Raw genomic sequence first — 22367 nt, 5'->3', positions numbered from 1 at the left:
GCCCTGGATGTTCTGACAGGACTATAAAGATGTGGGACTGCGTGGGGTAGACTCTATCATTGAATGGCCACATCCGCACAGCTGATCATTCGCTGCAAAGTCGCAACGAATGATCACATCTTTTGTCTCTATCTGTTTGCGCGACAGGTGACAAAGCAAAAGGGCATCATCATGTGCTATTATTATTATTATTTGCATTTTCGCGTCATCGTCAATCAAATGATTGATGATTTCGCTTATGCTGAGTGGTGGTAAACAGAAATCAAATTATGGAAGATGCTGATGTCAAGGCAGAAAACAACATGAGGGACGGAAAAAAGAAGACAGGATAAGTATGGATATCGCATGCGATACGTTATGATAGTTATTGATTGATTGATTTTATTTTACTTCGCAACTTCAAACGGGTTCCTGGCCCAGTTATGTGAAAGCGAAGGATAAAATTTGCCAAAATCATAATGAGCAACAGCATAGGCAATATTATCATAGAAGTGGAGTACTATACGAGCGAGAATACTGAGAAGAAAGGAACAAGTCATGTCAAAACAACCATTGCATGTTGATATTGTGATAGATGGTGTGATTCTATTGCTACCGTTTAAATCCTGATGGAGTTGATAATCATAATGGTATTATGGTATTCGGGTAATATAAGATAGTACTTGAAGTACACTGTATTTGGATGTGTGATGATATATTTCCAGTTGATATTGAGTTACACATTATTTTGTCATCATGTGCTAACAGAATTATTAGACCGGATCCCTGCACTAGCACTTGCAAATCGCTGCATGCGCCTCTTTACCTCGCTTTGTTGATCGTCATGCATGACATGTCATGTCATGCATGGCATGCATGGCATGGTCTCAAATCCCAGCACAGATGAACTCGGACCTACCCTTGGCAATCAGAAATACGCACCCTCCGTCAGCACACAAAGCCGCAGCTCCAGTAGTGCTAGGAACAGCATTCGAACGGCATTTGCTTCTTGCAGTTGAAATAACTAATACGTGTTGTACTCAAGTAGATTGCACTGTTTCTGGTATAAATGTGCTGGCACGTCCCGCTCAGTATCACTGCACCTCCTTGTATTCGAATTTAGCCTCAGTCGTAAGAGCGAGCTTGCAAGTAACAGTTAGTTATATCTGTTAGGCTAAGGCTGGTCGCCTGTATTCAGAGTGTGTTGAAAACCACGCTCTTTCTAGCGCGTACCACAATGGGAAATTCCCCAGGAAAGGTGTTTGAGGATGCTGGCAAAGGAATAGCAAGGGCTGGAGAAGACGCCGGAAAAGGCATAACGAAAGCCGGAGAAGATACGGGCAAGGCCATAGAGAGAGCTGGAGAAGCTGTAGTGAAGGGGGTAACAGAAGCCGCAAAGGCTTCAGCTTCTGCGCTCTCTACAGCTAGCAAAAAGGCTGCATCAGCCGGTGAAGCCGCCGCCAAGACGGCGGTTGAGCAACTAGCGGTGACTGTCGACGCTGGCGAAGGCCTTATCGATCATGCCATCGATGCAACAGTTGGAGAGACGCTGGGACCAGGAGCAGCAGACTTCGTCAAGGCGGCAGCGAGGGCTTATATCACCACTGCATTTATGCCACCTCTTCTGGAGAAGGCAATTGAGATCGGCAACTTGCTCCTGGAGGGCGATAAAATCAAGGCGCTATTAGAAGCTCTGCACACAGCCATGGATGACGTCAGCAACAACATGAAGACATGGAATGATCAGATTACGCAAGCAATCAAGGATGGAAAGTTGCAGAAACTCGTTAAACTTGCAGACGGCGTTGAGCTGTACGAGGGCAATGTATACAGCGTCGAGTTGAACACTAAAATCCAAGCCTTCATGGATGCGGTCAAGCCACACATGGTGAACGTGGTTGTGGCTGGGAGGACCAAGGATATAGGCAAGATCAAGGATGCAGCTAATGCCGCCAAGGATGCATTTTTACCTGCATCCGAAACTTTCCTGGCAGCCGTCAAGGTTTGGGATAGTTTGGACACGGATATCAAGTCGGCAGCAGGCGTGGATTTCCATATCCCCCAATTGGAGGCCAATATCAACAACGTGAGGAGCCATAGCGTATAAGAAAACCTCCCCTTCTACATTTACCACAACAACTGATTGTGATTTCACTAATTCCGATTGTAGCAACTCTCATTGAAATTGCGTGTGTGTGCTTCTTTTGTGTGGCTGTTCATTTGTGTCAGTTACTTCGTGAGCTTGTGAACAATGTTTTTTCTAAATTGATAGCTTTCTTATTCTTATCTTATTCTTGATCCAAGAGGGTGGTGGCGTTCCTGCGGATGCGGAAAACTGGGCCTTTGGCCGAGTCTCACGCGAACCGTGAAAAAAATTTTTTTTATTCTTATCTATGGCTATCAGCCTTAGATTCAAGGCCATTCTTTGCCTACAGGTATCTAATATGTGCTCCCCTTGTTGCTTGCTGTTGCATCCCTGTTATAACGACGCTCCTGTACGGCGGACACGATTCCAATTGCTCAAGAGGAACATTAAAAATCCGCTGTAAAGAGAACATTGTTTTTTGCCGGGCATTAAGCTGAACATGTAGATCGGTGCTGTGCACTTACAGCCCCCCCCCCCAACCTTCACTCTTTTCATGATTGCTTACAACATACATGTACATGTACATGTACACAGAATGTGTACAAACATCTTTGGGTCAATAGGCTAGACTCTACTCCACGCTAGAGGCATGTTTAATGTTTTGTACAATTACAAGCATTAGCAAGAGTACAATGTAAATAGGAGCTTATAATTATATTCTTGGCGTTAGGAAAATTGAAAGTGTCGTCTGAGCTGAGACCAAGAGAAAGGTTTCCAAAACCTCAATCCAAATTTGAATTTTATATGTGCGATGAAATGTATTAACGAAGCGGAAATTGAATGCCGAAGAAAAACAAAATTATAACTATCAATGAAAAAACAATTCCAACTGATCCTTAGTATTTGAAGTTCTCCCAATCCGTTCAAAAGAAAAAAACAATTCTTCGAACTAGTTTTCGCACAACATTTTCATTTAACTTGCCATATTTTGCGTGTGCATTTTTGCCTTCTTGTTCTTTTATTCCATGGCTGGTAGCCCTCATTCATAATATTGGTTGACACCATGTCATCCATGAATTGAGAATAATAACAATAATAACTCCTCAGGAAGCTGTGTTGTACTAATGAAAAATATTCAAGAAAGGTACTAATAAGGAGGAATGATGTGAGAATAAAGTTCAATAAACACCTATGAAAAAGATAATATCCTAGGACTAAGGTGATATTAAAAACAGGAGAAACTGCGAAAGCGTCTAAAAGAACTATACGTCAACAAAACTATACTGTTGCACAACATATCGCTTAGATGCTGCTTCGGCAGTTTTTCCTCTTATCACCTAAGTGAATTGTGTGTTGCTCCGTACGTGTGAGCTTGCGCTATTCCTGCCGACTTGAATTCTCATTTGACTGACTCACACCTGCCAGCCCGCGCCGGGGACAACAACGTGAATAGGAGGTTCGTGCGACTTCGACACACCAACCTCTTCTTCACGCCGGCGCGGGCTTGCGAATAAGATGGTTTGGAGGCAACAACGTTGTGAATGGCCAACGGTCCTCAGCGTTTGTTCAGCACCTCCATGAGCGACACTGACTCACGCTGCTATCTGGTGTTCACGAGGAGTTTGTCGCGCTGGACACGGAGCGTCTCTGTAAATTTGTATCCCTGGTGATGTTTTTGCCTGGAGAGCACTATTATTATTGTAAGTCGTGCTCTTCAGGCACAAACTTCCTCAGCCTACTCAAGCTCAACTGATGAGCGGTTGTGAATTCCCCGAAACACTGCGTATTGAGCAGGGAGTGGTGCTTTCGTGCAGGTTTTCCGCGTGCACGGTTCGATGGACTTATCCTGTGCTCTCGATGGCAGTCGTGAGTCAGTCAAGTGAGAATTCAAGTCAGCAGGAATAGCGCAAGCTCCCACGTCCGGAGCAACACACAATTCCCCAAGTATCGCCGAAGCGCACCAACCTCTTTATCACCATAGTGCTAGGAATATAAGGATATTATCATTTTCATAGGTGTTTATTACCTTTCTTGAATTTGTTTCATTTGTACGACGTAGCTTCCTGAGAAGTGTTGTGCGAAAACTAGCTCGAAGTATTCTTTTTTCATCATTTCTTCCATAATTATCATAACTACATGTATGAATGATATTTTTCTGGATAAAAGGAAGAACAAATGTTGCGAGGTCTGACTACAATTCTTCACCGATGTATCCAGATCATATACAGTCCACTAGTGCGACAATATGGCATACAACTGACAAGGATCACAGAGACATTCAACGGCCTGACACCTAGCTCCAGCACATCTACGAGGCGCAAACCAAAACATCTTCCAACTAACTTGGAAGGTACACTGTAGTGTAACAGGTTAGAAAAGGTCCAAACAGGGCAAGTCTAAGTTGGGCGGTGGTCTGTTGTTTAGCCGAGTGTGTCGGTCTGTTGTTTAGCCGAGTGTGTCGAGTTGTAGCATGGCCAGTAGGTCTAATTTCCTGACTACTTGCTTTTTACTTAGTTTAGTCATCATCCAGTAACGTTCGGCATTCTTTGTGGGACATACAGTAGCTCGTGCTCATTTTCGTTGGTTAGTTGCGCTTTCCTTTCCCTCTCTTGACCTTTCCTAACCGGAGCCTTCCAAGTGGCAAGTGGCAAGGTTGTTGGTTTGCAGGAACTGTTACCACCATCCCACGTTCGCACTTTCTCCTGCAACTTTCCCTCCGCTGAACGGAATTGGGGATATTGGTATTCCAGCCAGGTATTCCAATCAGATATGTTTTCTTGGCATCGCAGAAAGCCTTTATTAATCACTAATTGCCACTTGTTTGACAATAAATAGCAAAATAAATTAAAAACATGACACTGAGTAGCATATCAAAAAGTGACACTGAATAACGCCGTTACGCTATTCAGTGTCACTTTTTAGTGTGCTATTCAGTGTCACTTTTTAGTGTGCTATTCAGTGTCACTTTTTAGTGTGCTATTCAGTGTCACTTTTTAGTGTGCCATTCAGTGTCACGGCCTCAATAATGGAACTGCCACACCACACCTCGTGTTATGTCGCTTTTCCACTGTGTACGAGGTGATTTGTAAAAAAATTACATGGCATATTATTTTACAAATCGAGTAAAATATCATTGTTGAGGGCGGTTGCATTCTTCCCAAGAACTGTTTTTGTTAGTTGGACAGATAAGTGAGTTGCCATTGTACTGTAGTTTGTAAGTATCAGCAGCGTTTAGCGGAATTGTTTTCTTCCACGGCCTTGTGAGATATCAATCATGGATCGAAATTCGTGTTTTTTTGTGGTCAATGAGGTAAAATATCCCTCAATGGATGCTTGAAGGACGTCCAAGAGCCAGCGAGCATACTCTACGGCAGGTGGAAACCCTAGGCTGGTCACCCATGCCAGTATTGAGTCTGTCACACCGTCAAAGTAGCAGGGCTGAAGAAGTGATAGCCAAAAAAGTGAAGGTCAGAAACTGCAATTTTGACAAAAGGTGTCTTTCACTCACCTATCATGAAAGGTGATTCAAATCCAAGTCCGAAGCTGCTGATGCTTATGGCATACAGGTGAACAATTAGCTGTTCAGTAGATCTACGTATGAAACTCAGCTTGCTACCTCAGAAGTGCTGGTAGAGATTCACGATGGCAAAGTGCAAATGCAGGAAATCTGGCATGAATGTATGTTGGGTGTTGACGGCGGAGCACCCATTGAGGGTGGTCTGCAGTCTTCTTCCAACAAAGAAGTATATGAATCAGGTGAAGGAGTGCCTGCACTTGTCTTGGAGAGTATGGAAGCCCCGACATTGTCAGTATGTGCCGGTTAAATGCACTGTGGCCCAGATGTACGAAGGCACCCTGTCGTGGGACGGCTGGCGCGCATCATGGATGGTATCTTTGCTTAGTGTGGTTATTTCACGCACGAGGATGCACTGCAAGTTGAAGAAATGGAGCAGCAAGATTAGGTCTGCGTGCTCCTGCTCTACAATGCCGGCAGGCGGTCAAAGATACCCTACCGTTTTGAACCGCAGTTGACGACGTAGAGAAACCAATACGTTTGGCAACCTGCAAAACCAGTCTGCTTTCTCTGCATGTGAATTGCTTCAGATGTATTTTGATTTCCCATTGCATGCTTATTGACACATTAAAGTCATATTTGTTGATGTTTGACCCTATTTTACTGACTTGTAAAATTTTGTACACACTTTTTCTTGGTGAAAAAATGGATGCAAAGCAACCCCACACTGTGTCTCTCATGTTTGTGGTATTCGATCAAGAATTACATACGTGGATAGAGGACATACATAGTGACAGAATGAGACCATGCACACTTCAAAACTCGCCAGGGCAACGGAATGATAGCCTTTTTTACTTTCATGTAAAATTATTACAAATCACCTCGTACCGTCGGCTCTCTGTCACAGGGCCGGCGCCACTGGTACGGCCGGTACGGCCATGCATGGCCGTACCTACTTCCCAAAAAGTCAGTCCACGTGGAACGTCCAAAACCGGGGAGAGTATGATTTTGTACAGGGAGTCGCCCAGATCGAGAGTGCAGGATTTGCCGTCTAAATTCAAAATTTTTTCGGGGGACCACCCCAGACCCCCCTTAGTTTATAATAAATATAATCTGCTGCAATTTATAGATTCTCACATGCGAGCAACCTGGGCCTCAGCAACAACCAGCTCAGCAGACTCCGGATGTGGAACCGATCGCTCACGGAAAAGACCCCGTAAACCCCGCAAACACTGCTTTAGTGCACCGTCACGTGGTCACGGTGTCACCTCGACACACCTGTGACCTGTATTGCATTAGCCCGCCCAAAGTTACCAACTGACGACTGGATGGAGCGACTACCGCATCAAAATGCGATGGGTCCGCGCGATGAGGCGCGATCGGATTTCACAAAAGCACGCACAGCAACACAAGCCGACGCCGGGTACGCCCTGCTAATAGCTGATTTGAAGAAGGTCACGATGCGACCAAGACCAAGAAAACAGACTGGCCATACGGCTGCGGGCGCTGCACAGTTCCTTATCGGACTTTGTACACACGGCAGCGAATAAAAGGCGGACGCGTCCAATGCTAAAGCACACATCGTTGGTTTTGACTTATTTTACTTCTTGAACCTACACAAAGTTCTTCTCGCCAGTATGGGTATTGTCGTTGGTATTGCTGGTGAGATTGCAGCTGAGGCTGCTGCTGAGGCCGCTGCTGTAGCAGCAGCTGAGGTTGCAGGAGCGGCTGTAGCAGAAGCAGCAGTGAAAGCGGCTGCTGATGCAGCGGAAGCGGCTGCTAATGCAGCTGCAGGTGCAGCAGTAGAAGGAGCAGCAGCCATAGCTGCTGCTGAAGCGGCGGGAGAAGCAGCAGCCAGGGGGGCGATCGACGCTGCTATTGAAGGCGTGGTTCCCGCGGGTTCAAATGCAATTTTTAGGCAGGTGATTCGTTCTATTGCTATAGTGGACTTTGCTAAGACACTTATCAAAAGCGTCATCAACGTTGTTGAATCGTCACAAGCCGGGGACAGAATAAAGAAACTTCTCAAAAAGCTTAACCAGGCTCTTCAAGACGCACAAAACAACATGAAGACGTGGAATGACCAAATCGCCAAGGCCATCAAGGATGGAAAGCTGACGGAGACGAAGAAGTTGGATGACGGAGTGGAAGTCAATATTGGTTATCTCTTCAGTGCTGAAATGAATGCCAAGGTCGCTGAGTTTCTTTCAGCCATTCGAGGCCCCCTATTGAAAGTTGGCAGTGTCTCCAAGTCCACGAAGAATATCGGAAAGATCGAGGATGCTCTCCAGGATACCAAGGACGCATTCCTGACGGCCTCTGACTCCTTCTTGGCCATCGTGAAGAAATGGGATGCCCAGGATAATGCGATCAAGAAGAACGCTGGAATTAATTTCCAGGTGGCCCAGCTTGAATCCAACATCCAAGGCATCAGGGATCAGCCGGTTTAAGCGTCTGGCTCTCCTCAGTCTGAGCAATCAAATTCAGGATTACTGCGCCAACCTGCAGTATGCATTTCGATATGATTGCATGTCATGATTAGGCCAAGTAAAATAAAATCCCAGTTTATCGTCCTTTTTTTCACAAAAATCGGGGAGGGAGGGCGGATTTTATTTTTATTTTTTATTTTTTGATGTGCTACAGACTAGTATAGTTCTTGGTAAACAATGACACATCATGTGCAACAATCTGCAACAGAATAGTGGTAGTGTATGGAATACACAATGCTATAACAGTTATATGTACATAAACAATTACATGCAAAATCTTTGGATCGACAGATTGTCACTCCACTCATAAGACACAAACCCCAATACTGTTTGGTTCACACAGACCACCAGATAAATGATAGAAAGCTGCAGAAGGGAAAGAACCAGTCAGGACAGCCTTAGCCGACGTAAAAAATCAAGCTTTTTGGCAAAATTCTAGATTTAAAAAATAAAAATAAATTCCGGGCGGCCTCGAAAAATGGGGCGGGCGGGGACGATAAACTAGGATTTTTTTTTACTTGGCCTTAGCTACAGAATTGTCTTTCATTGACCTCTTGCCTAACTATAGAATTATCTCTTCTTTGCATTCCCTAGCATAAGCCTCGATTGGCCAGTGGCAAGTGGAGAAATTTGCTATAATGAATCTACTGTAGAACCGTGATTGGGTTTAGTCTCTTTCATCCAGTCTGTGCCACTATAACTAGTACTAATCAAACCAGTGTTGGTTTCATCCTCTGTGCCACTATAACTACTAATCAAACCATTGTTGCTGGCGTGTTGTCTGAGATAAAGACAAGCGATCCTCCAGTCGTGTACATGGGGTGGGGGTTGGGGTGGGGGTGCTTTGTTGTTTGTATTGTTTGTATTCTTTATTTAGAGTGGGAAGTCCAAAACAAGCCCTAGCCTAATAACAATGGTCCCACTAGGGGGTGGCGGGGAGAAACGTGTATTGAGTGTACTGCAGCAGCCTCATGAAGTATCTTCCACATACACCTACATGTATATTGTAGATGTGCCGTAAAGTACCGTTGATCCGCTCCCTCTCTAATCCCCCCCCCCCCCCCCCCCCCCCGGGCCCCCCTGTCGATCTTCTACCTGTGAAGCGACTTCGGCGTATACAACGAAAATACGATGTTGAACCGACGCATGCACTGCTGTACACAATATTTGCCAATCCAGGATGACAATGAATGTGCGCTCGAAACGACTGCCCCAAAATGGGGCTGTTAAGTGTGACGTCACGGCTCCTTCGATACCCATACCATTGTCATTGATACCAACGGAGAGCACTGGGGACAAACAAAAGTCGCGTCCTCTGGATGGAACCAGATGTCAAGGGCAACAGCATCTAAATGACTGGAGAGACAGCAGTTTTTCTTTGCTTTTTCTTCAGGCGATTGTTGTCGCTCTTTACTCCTTGTTCTTTCCTCTACAAATCTCCTGTAGTCGTCGAGGGCCTTCATGATGGCTGTGAAATTGGCTGCCCACTGTAAAACTCCGTGTTTGGGAGTGCTTTGAAGATTTCTCGCGTCCTGATGGATCAAAGTATGAGCGCTCCCTGTGGATTCGATTATATAGTAGGTGAGTCGTTCAAGAAATCAGTGTCTTCTTTCTGTCTCTGCCTCTCACGCTGGCACAATATCAGCCTCTATATCCATGACAGCTCGCACCTCCCGTAACTGCATGACTTAGATATATGTTCGCCTTCTGTGGTGATTGAAGACCCATGGAAGAAGTTATTATGCTCAGAATGATGCACTAAGAATATAAAATAAAATAATTCTAGGGAATTGTCACAGGGTATTTTTGGAAGGATGGAGACAGGGAGAGAGAGAGAGAGAGAGAGAGAGAGAGAGAGAGAGAGAGAGAGAGAGAGAGAGAGAGAGAGCACTGTTTGAAGTGTTCGTCTCACTGTGATTACTCCAGATTTGAATGGTGTATGATCTACCCTATATTTTCCACAATGGTTTTCCTGATTTGCGGGATCTCTTCTTTTGCTGTTTGCGTGTTTACAGGAAGTGACTGTCGGGTGTAACTGCACCATGTACCAGATCCTGGGGAAATTAAGTCAGATGCAGGGGCAGGGTCGTCCAGTGATGCCACACTGCCGTTCTGTGTACAACGTCACCGGTAATTCCCCCGGCGAAAACACAAACACGTGAACAGACTGCAGTATTGAACGCTCTACTAATAAATGCATGACTGCTCGGACAGTCGATAATCGAAACACAGAGCACCAGCATGATGTTTTCATATTGGGAAGCACACAACAGCTCAATTTTCAAGCCCAAAAATGCAAAAAATGATGAATACAAAACACAGAGCGACGCAACAAGAGATCATCCGGCAACCAAACCAACCTGGGTCTAATGCACTGAATAGTCCTGGAATATGAAGGCCAAACAAAGCAGTGCAAGCACATAATATCACAAGGTACATGCATTGCAGAACAAAGTGTAACCAAAGATACACAGCGTTATAGCTGCACACTTGTGCATGTGCTCGCTCAGGCCAAGAACACGCATGACGATAGAAACAAACCGGGGAAAACACGCTAACACCGAAGTGAGCATCAACACGTAAATAGTGCAGCTCTGAAAAAGTAAAAAAATTACATTGACATGTATATTGGTGTGCCGAGTAGTATCATCCTTGATCACTCATTCAACCAAGACTTGACCAGGTCCCAGACGCTGAGATCGCACGCCGAATGTGAAGTGCATCTAGCCATGAACCTGTTGCACAAGGCACACACATATGGCAAAATGACATCCACTCTGATTATTTCCACGGGCCAATCATGACAGAACACAGAAATGAAACCACGGGCTCAACCAAGTTAACGCAAAGGAAGTTAGTCAAAATAATCCATGCAGTGCTCTTTTAATTGCAGCGCTGACTGCAGTGTGGCGTCGTAGTCCGATACCCGCTGAGCACACTGAGACACAAATTCCATTCGACAGGGGCAAGACATACTCTTTTGGAATAAAGTCATAAAGTACAGCATTCCAATGACATGAAGGACACCTCGTGCAAGTGCATGATCTGTTCATCTGGCCAACTCGGCCACGCATGAGAGTGTGTGCATGTACGTGCGCACACAAGCGCACCGTCTGCTCTAGGATTGTAGGACAGCAGGGTACACGTGTACCTGGCGCAACCATTTCAACCGGGTCGGAGCCGGGTACACATGTATTCGACGCGCGCCTCTGCATGATCTGTCACACATACAAGCCATGTAGTCAGTCCTTTCAAAGTTCGAACGTGTAAAGTACCAACTGGGTCACAGGTGACCCGGTACTATACAGTGGTCCCTCTATAATCCGGCACCATTTGTGCCACGAAAATCTGCTGGATTAGGGAGGGTGCTGGATTAACAAATCTGATTTACTGCTGCAATGTGCATGAAGAGGACATTTTGGCTACTGAAAATTGTGCTGGTTTATCGAGGGTGCTGGATTATAAAGTGCCGGATTAGAGAGGGACGACTGTATTTTCAACCGGGTCCAAGCGCCGCCCAACCGGGTGGATTACCCGGCTCACCCGGCGCTGGAGCAGACACTGAAGCGCGCATGCACACACACACCATGTATTCATGCGTATGGCGTACCAGTTGCGTGGCAATGAAGATGGAATCATTATCATAATGTTACATGTACATGTACAGTGTGTATTTGAGTGTAAAGAAAAATTTATTTTATTACACATTTCTTCGACACAACTTACTTCACATCTTAGTATTTCTCAGTCATAATCGATCCACCTCCGATCGATCGATACGTATCAGTTGAGGAAAAAATCTCCCAGGTATACACTAGTCACCACAGCCATGTGATGACATTGGGATGGGCCCCGAGCACGATTGCACTCTCCAGTTACAATATATTTGCCCAGAATTATCTGTGAAGACAACTGAATGCAATGCATAGCGGCAATCGATGGATGAAGAGAGAGTTTGTAAAATACATATCTTTCCACCTGTTCAGGAGCTTACCTTTTGGAGTTCACATCGTTAACACGATCTCTCATGCTGTCTTGCACCTTGGCTTTGTTGACCATCGATACGCCATCCCAGAAAACATTCTACAGGAGCTACTTATGCAGAGCGTTTTTCACGCTCGATCTCGGCGATCTACCTTGTCACGCCAATAAAATTCTCCGTGACACTGGCTACAGTCACAAGAGACGTCTCAGTAAGGTAATGAGCAGGACAACACCGTCGACATCAAGGACAAAGAGAAAACAAAACACTCACTGAAAACAGCAAAGAAGAAACGAAGAAATGTACACGATTCCTATATGTTGCCACTGACAACTGGTTCGGTGGAGACGACGCTACTTTTGTTTGTCCCCAGTGGGATCGTTGCTATGCGTATCGAAGGAACTGTGGCGTCATCACTTAACAGCCCCATCCACTGACACCGATATCGAGACGTACTTGGTCCTCGGTGATTGCTGTGCGGTAGCGAAGTCGCTCTCCGGTTAATGGTTGTAAACCAGGCTCAATGGTCACATTATTGCATAATCAAAAGTGAAGCCGATACGTCTCTAATCTCGTTGTGTCTTATCGATGGAAAACCGCCAACTGGGCATGATAAGAGATGGCTCACAGAGCTGGCGGCCACCCCACATAGTGACATACACATGATCACGTGATGACGGCAGCCGCTGGGGTGCCCTGGCATACAGTAAACCAAGCCCATCCCTGAATTCACCTTTCGTTAGGTTGAACCCATAGCGACGTAACGGCTTACAGGTCAGCCAACGGGAAGCTCCCCTCTCCCTTGCCAGGTCAATTGTTTGGACAAAAGTTGGCGAAGAGTCCGCAATAACAGACGACAGTGCATCCGACTGGCCTCTTCGATTTGATGACCTCGATTGGTTCTTCCTCTTCCGGACAACATCCAACGCATCTCCGAGGGCGTGGATGCCTGTTTGTTTGTATTTATTTTGATTCGCAAATTCAAATGGGCATAGAACCCAATAACAAGAAAGCGAATATGAAAATTAAAATGAGAATGAGAATTAAAATACTTAGATCTTCAGCGTAGAGTCAGCGGTACATCAGAGGGAGATCAGGTACAACAGAAAGAGAACAGAAAAAAAACAGAAGATTTCGCTTCTCGGCTGTGCAAAGTTCGTGGGTACTGAATACATGTATGGCCAACTGTGTAGCAGTCTACAACGTGTAGGGAATGGCAGCTCGGCGGAATGCTGGGATGTTGCCCATGGCTCGCATCGTGTCAGGTAATATGGTTCCATAACAGGCAACCGCGAGATGCCGGTCGGCATTGGCCTGCTCGCCTTCTGGCTATTGGTTGTTGTAGGCCCAGACTGCGCTGAAGGCGAGTTGCTAGGCAGTTGCGAACAAACAGTGCCTGCAGAGCAGGACTGGCACGGTTATGAACGCACCGCCATACCAGCACGAGCAGTTTCTGGCGATATACCTTGTCCACGCGATGAACAGAGAGTCTCTCCAAGACTGCAAGAGGTCACTGGCCCTGGTAAATCGTGGTAGTCCGAACACCGCCCTTGCTGCGCGGTTTTGGGCCACCTGCAAGCGGTTTAGCTGGTTGTGGGTCAAGCTGGGCGGTCGACTCGCTATGATGATGCTCTCGTCGTTCTCCTCTATCCCTATCTATGCACCACAACTGGCTCAGAAAACCGACTCGCCATGATCAGCCATGATGATGTTCCTCTCAGTAACAGCCCTTGTAATTTGTTAATAGTCTCACAGTTTCTCCCGCACACTCGCTGATGTTAACCCTTCCTTTTTTTTCATTTTGCTGACTCGTACAGCTCTATCTTTTGTTTTTGGTGCGTGTTTTTGGCCGTGATGCCGAGACCTCAGGTCGGCAGAGCCATCAATGCCCCACCATCACTGCTGCGTCTCGGTGCAGCCCCTGCTCAATAGTTGTCACGTTCGTCTCAGTATAATTGTCTTTCTTTATTATTTTCGAGCTGGGAATGTGAACATAGTAAAAAAAAAAAAAAAAAAAAAAAAAAAAAAAAAAAAAAAAAAAAAAAAAAGCCGGAGCCATATGCTGACGATCCATAATCCGGCATGATGACGGATAGGAAGTACTTGCTTCGACTAGCTAGAGTGAGGCAGCGTCGCGCCCGCCACAGACTACCGATCTTCATTGATTGATTGATTGATTTTATTTGGATTCGCGAGACCAAACGAGCAGGAGTGCTCAATAACAGGGAAGCGAATGGTTGAGTTGTGCTATGTGACAATGTAGTGTGTGCGTGGGGTGGTGGTGGTTGGGGGGGGGGGGGAGCTGCGGAGGCCCAATACAATGTAAGGGGATGGGAGGAGAGAAGGCCAGCGGAGAGTCATATTCAGAAGAGGGAGGAGAGAATAGCTGAAGTACACGGTAACTGTGCGAATTCAAATAAACCAAACAAACTGCAAAACAAGTACACATCTCACGAGAATAAAGAGGACAGGAGCACAGAATTGATCTGCTGAAGTACACAGCTGACCTCATCTTCCTAGCAGTGCGTGAGATGCACCGGTCAACTTGCGGTTGCCAGGCCATTCGTTCATCGATCAAGACGCCGAGGTATTTCGCGCTTGTGGTGTGCGTACGGACATCATTTCGACAGCGTACCACCATGTCCGGCTGCTGCCCACTGCTGCTGGTAAAAACCAATACATTGCTCTTCTTTGCATTAAATACAAGACCACGAGCGTCCAGCCAACTTATTATTTATTATTATTATTTATTCTTCTTTTACTAGGGAATTCCCAACAGGCGTCAGCAACTTGAGAGGGAGGTAACCGCCAAGCTGAGCGCATCCGACACCTCTTGCCCTGTCCGTCTTGCACATGTCAGGGCGATGTCATCTGCAAACTGCAGTGATGATGCCGGCGCAGATTCAGAGGGGACATCTCTGGTGTATATGGAGAACAACATGGGTCCTAGTACAGAGCCCTGCAGCACACCACAAGTGCACGGTACAGTTCTGCCCAGTCGGGAGCCCATACGAACGCGTTGATGGCGCCCAGACAGATAGTCCCGAAACCATTTCAGGGCTGTGCCGGAGATTCCGATGCTGAACAAGTCCTGGATGAGAGTGGCATGCTTCACCTTGTCAAAGGCTTTACTCATATCTAACAGGCATGTTGCTACAACAGAACCGTTGTCTCGGGCTTGGAGGACGGTGTCCGAGAGCAGTGCCAGCGCATCTTCAGTCGAGTGTCCAGGGCGGAATGCAAACTGGGTGTTAGGAAGAACTGGGTCGACGAAGTCAACCAGGGCTTTCTGCACCAGCTTTTCGAGTAGCTTAGAGATCACGGGTAGCAGCGACACAGGGCGGTAGCCTCCCTTGATTAGTTGCACAATGGGATCAGTGATTAACCTGGACGTGTCATACTGACGCAGTAGAGTTGAAGGCTGTACTATCGCGAGACCACCCAGCCGACACCCCCCCCCCCCCCCCCCATCTCACGGAGTGTACGTAGGCCCCAAAAGGTCATTTTTAACTCACATGGCCGAATTTTCTCATGTCTCTTCCTACAGAAAACTGGTGCACTTTGGAATTGTCTCCCACCCCGATTGACAACTTTAGATTCCTTAATACTGGACATGGATATTGAATTAAACTGTTCTCAGTGACTTTCTACATTTTACAGGCTACGTTTTATTATTATTATTATTATTATTATTTTAAAGCTTTCCTTTTGATCTTGTCTCTTTTTGTTGTGACCTTTCCACAATAATTGTGTTACATTGTCAAAAAAAGTTTTAAAAACTAAAGCAGTACACTCAAACGCTGCAGCCCCTCAGGCTGCAGCCTCAGCCTCTGCTTCAGCAGCAGCGTCAGCAGCAGCATCAGCTGCAACCTCACCAGAAATACCAACGACAATACCCATATTGGCGAGAAGAACTTTGTGTAGGTTCAAGAAGTAAAATAGTCAAAACCAACGATGTGTGCTTTAGCATTGGATGCGTCCGCCTTTTATTCGCTGCGGTGTGTACAAAGTCCGATAAGGAACTGTGCAGCGCCCGCAGCCGTATGGCCAGTCTCTTTTCTTGGTCTTGGTCACATCGTGACCTTCTTCAAATCAGCTATTAGCAGGGCGTACCCGGCGTCGGCTTGTGTTGCTGTGCGTGCTTTTGTAAAATCCGATCGCGCCTCATCGCGCGGACCCTTCGCATTTTGATGCGGTAGTCGCTCCATCCAGTCGTCAGTTGGTAACTGTGGGCGGGCTAATGCAATACAGGTCACAGGTGTGTCGAGGTGACACCGTGACCACGTGACGGTGCACTAAAGCAGTGTTTGCGGGGTTCACGGGGTCTTTTCCGTGAGCGATCGGTTCGGCATCCGGAGTCTGCTGAGCTGGTTGTTGCTGAGGCCCAGGTTGCTCGCATGTGAGAATCTATAAATTGCAGCAGATTATATTTATTATAAATTAATACTGGACATGGATATTGAATTAAACTGTACTCAGTGACTTTTTACATTTTACAGGCTACGTTTTATTATTATTTATTATTATTATAGCAATAAAGAGAACAAATTCTGCAGTCATCGCCACACTACAACGAAGTCATGAGAGTTAACCAGAATTAATTTTCTTGTCACATTCATCAGTGGAAAGTCGTGACTGAAGAGTAACCATGCTGAACAATGATTAAATATACATTCAATGATGTGTTACGAGAACAAAATACAGTGCCAAAATAGAATGAGGGAAGGTGAGACAATAGAGGTGAAGTGAGAGCTAAGTGCAACGGCGGGTGAGAAACTAATTATAACGCTAAAACTGTGTAGTGAGACAAACAATCATGCTGTGCACCTACGAAAACAATTTTAACGCAACTACATGTTTCTTCTGCTTACAAAGATCAGGCTTATGCAAACGAATACAAACAGCCTCAAGTACTTTCAACTGACTAGCATACCGTGCACGACAAAGAACAGAAAAAACTAAAATCATCATACACCTGCAGACACTTAGGGTGAGACAACAAGTGAAGAAAAACGGCAGACTTCTTACGATCACAATCACCATCTGATTCCTCGTCTCCAACAACCGCAACCTCGTCCTCCGTCTCATCTCCCAACTCGTCCTCAGTGTCATCCTCCGTGTCATTCTCCTCATCAACACCGATCGGTCCCGGGCTCGCTTCATGTTGTTTAACCTCTGTCCGTTGACTCCTCCTTTGATCTTGATGGTAAATTGTTACCATTGTTGTTGTTATTGTTGTTCCTGTTGTTGTTTAATCTTGTGTTCCCAGTGTCCTCGCCGGTGTTTGACCTCCAGTACTGTAATAATTCATTGAAAAATTAGCCGTTGATCGTCTAGGTCTTTGAATGTTGATTGTGTTACTTTCTTTGTTGAATTCCGTTCCCTTCAGCCTTCTTTCTCGTTGTTCACGTTCAGTGCTTGCCTCATCCATATATGCACGTGCCACCGACACCACAGACTCAGCCCCAGCACTGCCGATGATAGATGTAGGTTGCGGTTCTGGGGGAGGCAACGGCAAAGACGGTGATGAGGGCATCACCTCATCACAACGTCCACTTTGGTCTTGAGCTGAATGTTGTTGTGGTGTGTTATCTTGTGTTGTTATCGTGCATTGTGTTGTGGTGACAATATGCCCATTATCCGACTCCAAGGCTCTCGATACGGGTAATGGAGGCACTATTGCCGATGACGGCAATTGTGCTAACGATGGCTGTGGCCGAGGGTTCTTCGGTGGCCTTCCGCGTTTGGGCCGCAGTGCCCGTGCCGAGCCAGTCAGCATTATGCAGTGGGACGTGCTGCTTGATACGTACGTCCAGATGTTGAAGAGTCCTACCAACGTACCGACTACCGCATTGTCGGCACTCAAATTGGTATACCAATTTTGATGCAAGTTGGGTTGGTAGGACATCCTTCCTCACCGTGAACGCACGTACAGTTGTAAAAACAGGTACAAAATGTACCGCGTAGTAAGTTTGCTGTACAATTTTCCGTACCACGCGACTCATAGATAATGAGAGGTTACCTTTCCAAGGGAGGGAAAGATATGTGGGACATTTGTCCGGGCCAAAACGTATCTCCTTTTTATGCAGCCTTTCGCTCATGAGTTCCTTCAATAGATCGGCGGGGTACCCGTTCTTTAGAAAAACGGATTTTAGGAAGTCCAGTTCCTCAGCTAGTTTAGAAGAGGAGCAAATACGCTTTGCTCGATCCACCAAGTTACGCACCAAATTCACCTTGTATTGGTACGCACAATACGAGTCAAACATTATGTACTGGCCGGTGAATGTAGGCTTTCTGTACACAGATGTTACGGTACCCTGACTAGACTTTTCCACAAGGACGTCTAGAAAGGGAAGTTTGTTCGCTTGTTCGTGTTCACACGTAAAACGTATGGAAGGATGTAGGTCATTTAGAATACCAAGAAAGATTTGGCTATCTTCAAGAGAATCAAACCAGGTGAAGGAATCATCAACAAAATGAACGTACAATGCTGGCCACAACTGTTCTGCAATCAGTGACTCGCAGTAACCAACGAACACATTCGCAAATACTGGACCTAATGGAGAGCCCATGGCTACCCCATCAACCTGCCTGTACATTATGTCACCGAAGGAAAACTCCACACCAGTCGTCACGAGCAACATCAGTTCACGGAACGCCGTCTCCGATATCCATGGCGTGTCAACTTCATCATTTCGGTACAACACATCTAGGCAAATATTGATAGTATATTCTAACGGGACGTTCGTGAACAGACTCACAACATAAAACGAGCATATATGCGCGGAGGCCGGAACCGGGTGGGAGCGAAGGACGTCAATGAATTCGAAGGTGTCTTTAACTGTATGTTTGCAATAGAACGTTTGCACGATGTCAAGCCAACCACACAGCCATTTAGAGATATTATATTGCGGTGATGCAACCATGGATAATATGGGGCGCAAAGGACAGTTCGGTTTATGTATTTTTGGTAGCCCATAGAGACGTGGCCGGACGGAACCAATGGGCCGCATTTTGAAGAACTCTTGCTCCGATATCTGTTTACTTTCTAAGTCTCTTGAGAAAACTATTCAACTTTTTCTCTACTCGAACTGTGTTGTCATGAGTAGATACCGGACCGAGTTGGACAAACTTACTCGTGTCCTCAAGGATAACCGCCATTTTCCTATTGTACTCTTGTGTGCTGATAATAACTGTAGCTCGACCCTTGTCTGGTCTTGTGATTCTAATATCGTTGTTGTTCGTAAGATGACGTCGAGCCTTAAGGTGTTCTCTGAATAATGAAAATGTTCTTCGGTCTGGAGGTTTTTCGGCGTGTTCTTCGGCGATGGCTCGAAGATTAGCCGTACAGATAGCACGCTGATTTTCAGAACCTGATGTAAAATTCTTCATGAGTTTTTTGTGGAACATTTCGAATTGCGTAAGAACTATTTCCTTTCTGTTGTTAGAAGGAGGAAGACCAAACTCCGTTCCCCGGCACAGTAATTCCTTTTGCACAGGGGATTGTTTGATGTTGGCCAGATTAATAATCGTGTCCATGTTGGGCTTAAAGGAGCCATACCGCTTTGCACGCAGCCATTTGATGTTTTTCTCGTACTTGGCGAGGAGTTTGACTTGCTGCTTGCTGTCATTCTCGGCCAGTAGTGTACTGAATCTGAGGTAGTCGTGAAGGTTCTGGAAGCTGTATGTATTCGTGTGCATAATCCTGTTCTTTGTAAACAAAAGAAGCATGTAATCGCGCTAAAGTTGTTCTCGTAGCTGGTTATCAAATGTAAATGTTGTGTCATGTTGCACTGTATCACCTCATGCTTTGTGGCTGCACTCAGATATATGCTAGCACTATGTTTGACACCTATTATGTAATGCTGTAGCACTTCCTTTTTGTTCACACTTTTAATTATGCTGTTATAAAATGTTCTTTTTTGTACACAGTACCCTCAGTTCCGATACTATTCACTGATGAGCGGAACACGAAAATCTGTTTTGAATAACATAAAAAATCCTTAAAAAATTCCATGAACTCGTTGTTGTCTGGCCATGTCTGCATCTATTATACTCTTTAATTGCATTATTATTATTATTAACTGGTTTGAGGGAAATAGACAAACGGGAAAAGTCTGAAGAAAAAATTGACTGTCACCACCAGGACTCGAACCAGGGACCCACGCTTGTAGCCAGCGATGCTCTAACCACTGAGCTATGGTGTAGTCGTCATCCCACCAGAGGCCGTTCAACACTTTCTTCAGACTTCGTAACTCACACTTCCTGTGAATCCACACAGGCGGGTGGGACGCAGCCCTCACTGTAACCCTATTATTATTATTATTATTTCAAATGGTGAACGGTACTATTCGGCCAATAAAATGTAATCTTCCTCTCCTCTCCTCCATGCGCTCTCACAGCCGACTCACTGCTACCCTCAGTAGCCATTACACGCACCAACCAAGGAAGGGTTGCAGGTAGATACTGAAATTCCTCCTGACAGCTGTTTCGCCTTCATAAGGCTCATCAGAGAAGGTGATATCGAATAGGATGATAACAGGTGGAGATGGTCAGATTTATACTACAAAACATGGGCGCAAGATTACGGGCAAAGTGTGAGAATGAGAAGTTACAATTCTCCAGCAACACAGTGCCAGGGGTTCCAAGAAAATGGCAGGGGAGTAATCCAATCACAAGTTGCTAACCTCTCCAGCAACACAGTGCCAGGGGTTCCAAGAAAATGACAGGTGAGAAATCCAATCACAAGCTACTAACATTAATTTTTCGTTCAACGGCAGCGAGCAACGCTGCCAACGGAGGCGCAAATGGGGACAGCGCGAGGTAGCGGTCGGTCCGGCTGCGTACGGTGCGCAGCAAGGTGTGACGGCCAGCGGAGATCTGTTGCTCGGGAGAACGCCGGAGGGGGACTCTGCGGGGACAGTCGACGTGGTGCGTCTCTGCATGGCTGCGCGGTTGGCTGGAGAACTGCCCAAGTGAAAAGTAGATCTACATGTTACATGTAACTACATGTACAGTCCATTCATGCGTGTGTGCACTCTTTGGAACTTTTGCTGCACTGCACGCTTATAAGCTTAGTACTCTACTTTCTTTCACTTTGTTTGGTGGCTCGCCAAAATTCTTAAACTATCACTGAGTAGACGGTGAACCTCTTTCAGTAGTCTATGTATGGTGTTATGGCAAATCACTGCCGCTAGCCTTTGGGTTACGTTCATGGTAATTCCAATGCATGCCCGAATCAACGTGCCCTTCTTTGGTGTCAGTTATGCTGTGTGCACGCGTAGAGGTGATACATTTATTGTTCCTGTGTGGACCAGTCTAATCATAATTATTCCTGGCTGTTCTTTTGTGCTATTCATGCTATTCATGATGCATGTAGTAGTAGTAGTGCATCGTGTTGTGTTGTTATGCATGTCTCATGTGCCGTTTCCCGCGCGCGCGTGAAACGGACTTCGCGGCTTGTAGTTTCTGTGCATAATTAGTTGAGTCGGGGTCTTGTTGTTTGGACTGGAGACTACACCGAGTTGTGTTCTTTTCGTTGTTTCAGTCAGTTACAGCTTTCAGTTATTCCTCTCGTGTAGTCCAGTTGCTTTACTAGTGTCTCATCCTGAAGTAAAGATTATTCGTTATTATCTCTGTGAGTCAGATCCCTCTCTCGTCTAATCACCTAGCCGTTAGAAAATTAATGTTAGCAGCTTGATTTCTCACCTGCCATTTTCTTGGAACCCCTGGCACTGTGTTGCTGGAGAGGTTAGCAGCTTGTGATTGGATTACTCCCCTGCCATTTTCTTGGAACCCCTGGCACTGTGTTGCTGGAGAATTGTAACTTCTCATTCTCACACTTTGCCCGTAATCTTGCGCCCATGTTTTGTAGTATAAATCTGACCATCTCCACCTGTTATCATCCTATTCAATATCACCTTCTCTGATGAGCCTTATGAAGGGGAAACAGCTGTCAGGAGGAATTTCAGTATCTACCTGCAACCCTTCCTTGGTTGGTGTGTGTAATGGCTACTGAGGGTAGCAGTGAGTCGGCTGTGAGAGCGCATGGAGGAGAGGAGAGGAAGAGTTCTTTACATTATTATTATCATTATTATTGTAAAGTTGTTTCACACGACGTACATGTACGTTTCGCCGTATTAGTCGTGACGGCTCATCAGGTGTGCGATTTGAAACTCAGGTATTGAGCCAATAATAAAAGTAGAAAGGAAAAGGACATATTATGGAAACGAGTTAAGAGTAACTCTCCACCACTGTAACTAGATACTATAATTATACAGTCAGCAAGCTTTCCTTTTAATTTTGATCTTGTCTCTT

The 22367-nt window shown here is 45.7% G+C and overlaps 1 protein-coding gene across 1 annotated transcript; it reads left to right on the top strand.

Annotated features, from left to right (window-relative positions):
- Positions 1–7082: 7082 nt before the first annotated feature.
- On the top strand, positions 7083–8828 carry LOC135808918 (uncharacterized). The gene is made up of 2 exons (XM_065322163.1): positions 7083–8121; positions 8597–8828. The coding sequence occupies exon 1, from the start codon at positions 7217–7219 to the stop codon at positions 8027–8029; it is 813 nt and encodes a 270-aa protein (XP_065178235.1). The 5' UTR covers positions 7083–7216; the 3' UTR covers positions 8030–8121; positions 8597–8828.
- The last annotated feature ends 13539 nt before the right edge of the window (positions 8829–22367 follow it).

Source organism: Sycon ciliatum, chromosome 2 (assembly GCF_964019385.1).
Source record: "Sycon ciliatum chromosome 2, ocSycCili1.1, whole genome shotgun sequence".
In the NCBI taxonomy this organism is placed as follows: Eukaryota; Metazoa; Porifera; class Calcarea; order Leucosolenida; family Sycettidae; genus Sycon; species Sycon ciliatum.
This window is presented reverse-complemented; position numbering and strand designations above follow the sequence as displayed.

What these genes read in the sequence shown, in the direction of transcription:
- LOC135808918 (XM_065322163.1), top strand. Translation starts at nt 7,217, where the DNA reads ATGGGTATTGTCGTTGGTATTGCTGGTGAGATTGCAGCTGAGGCTGCT.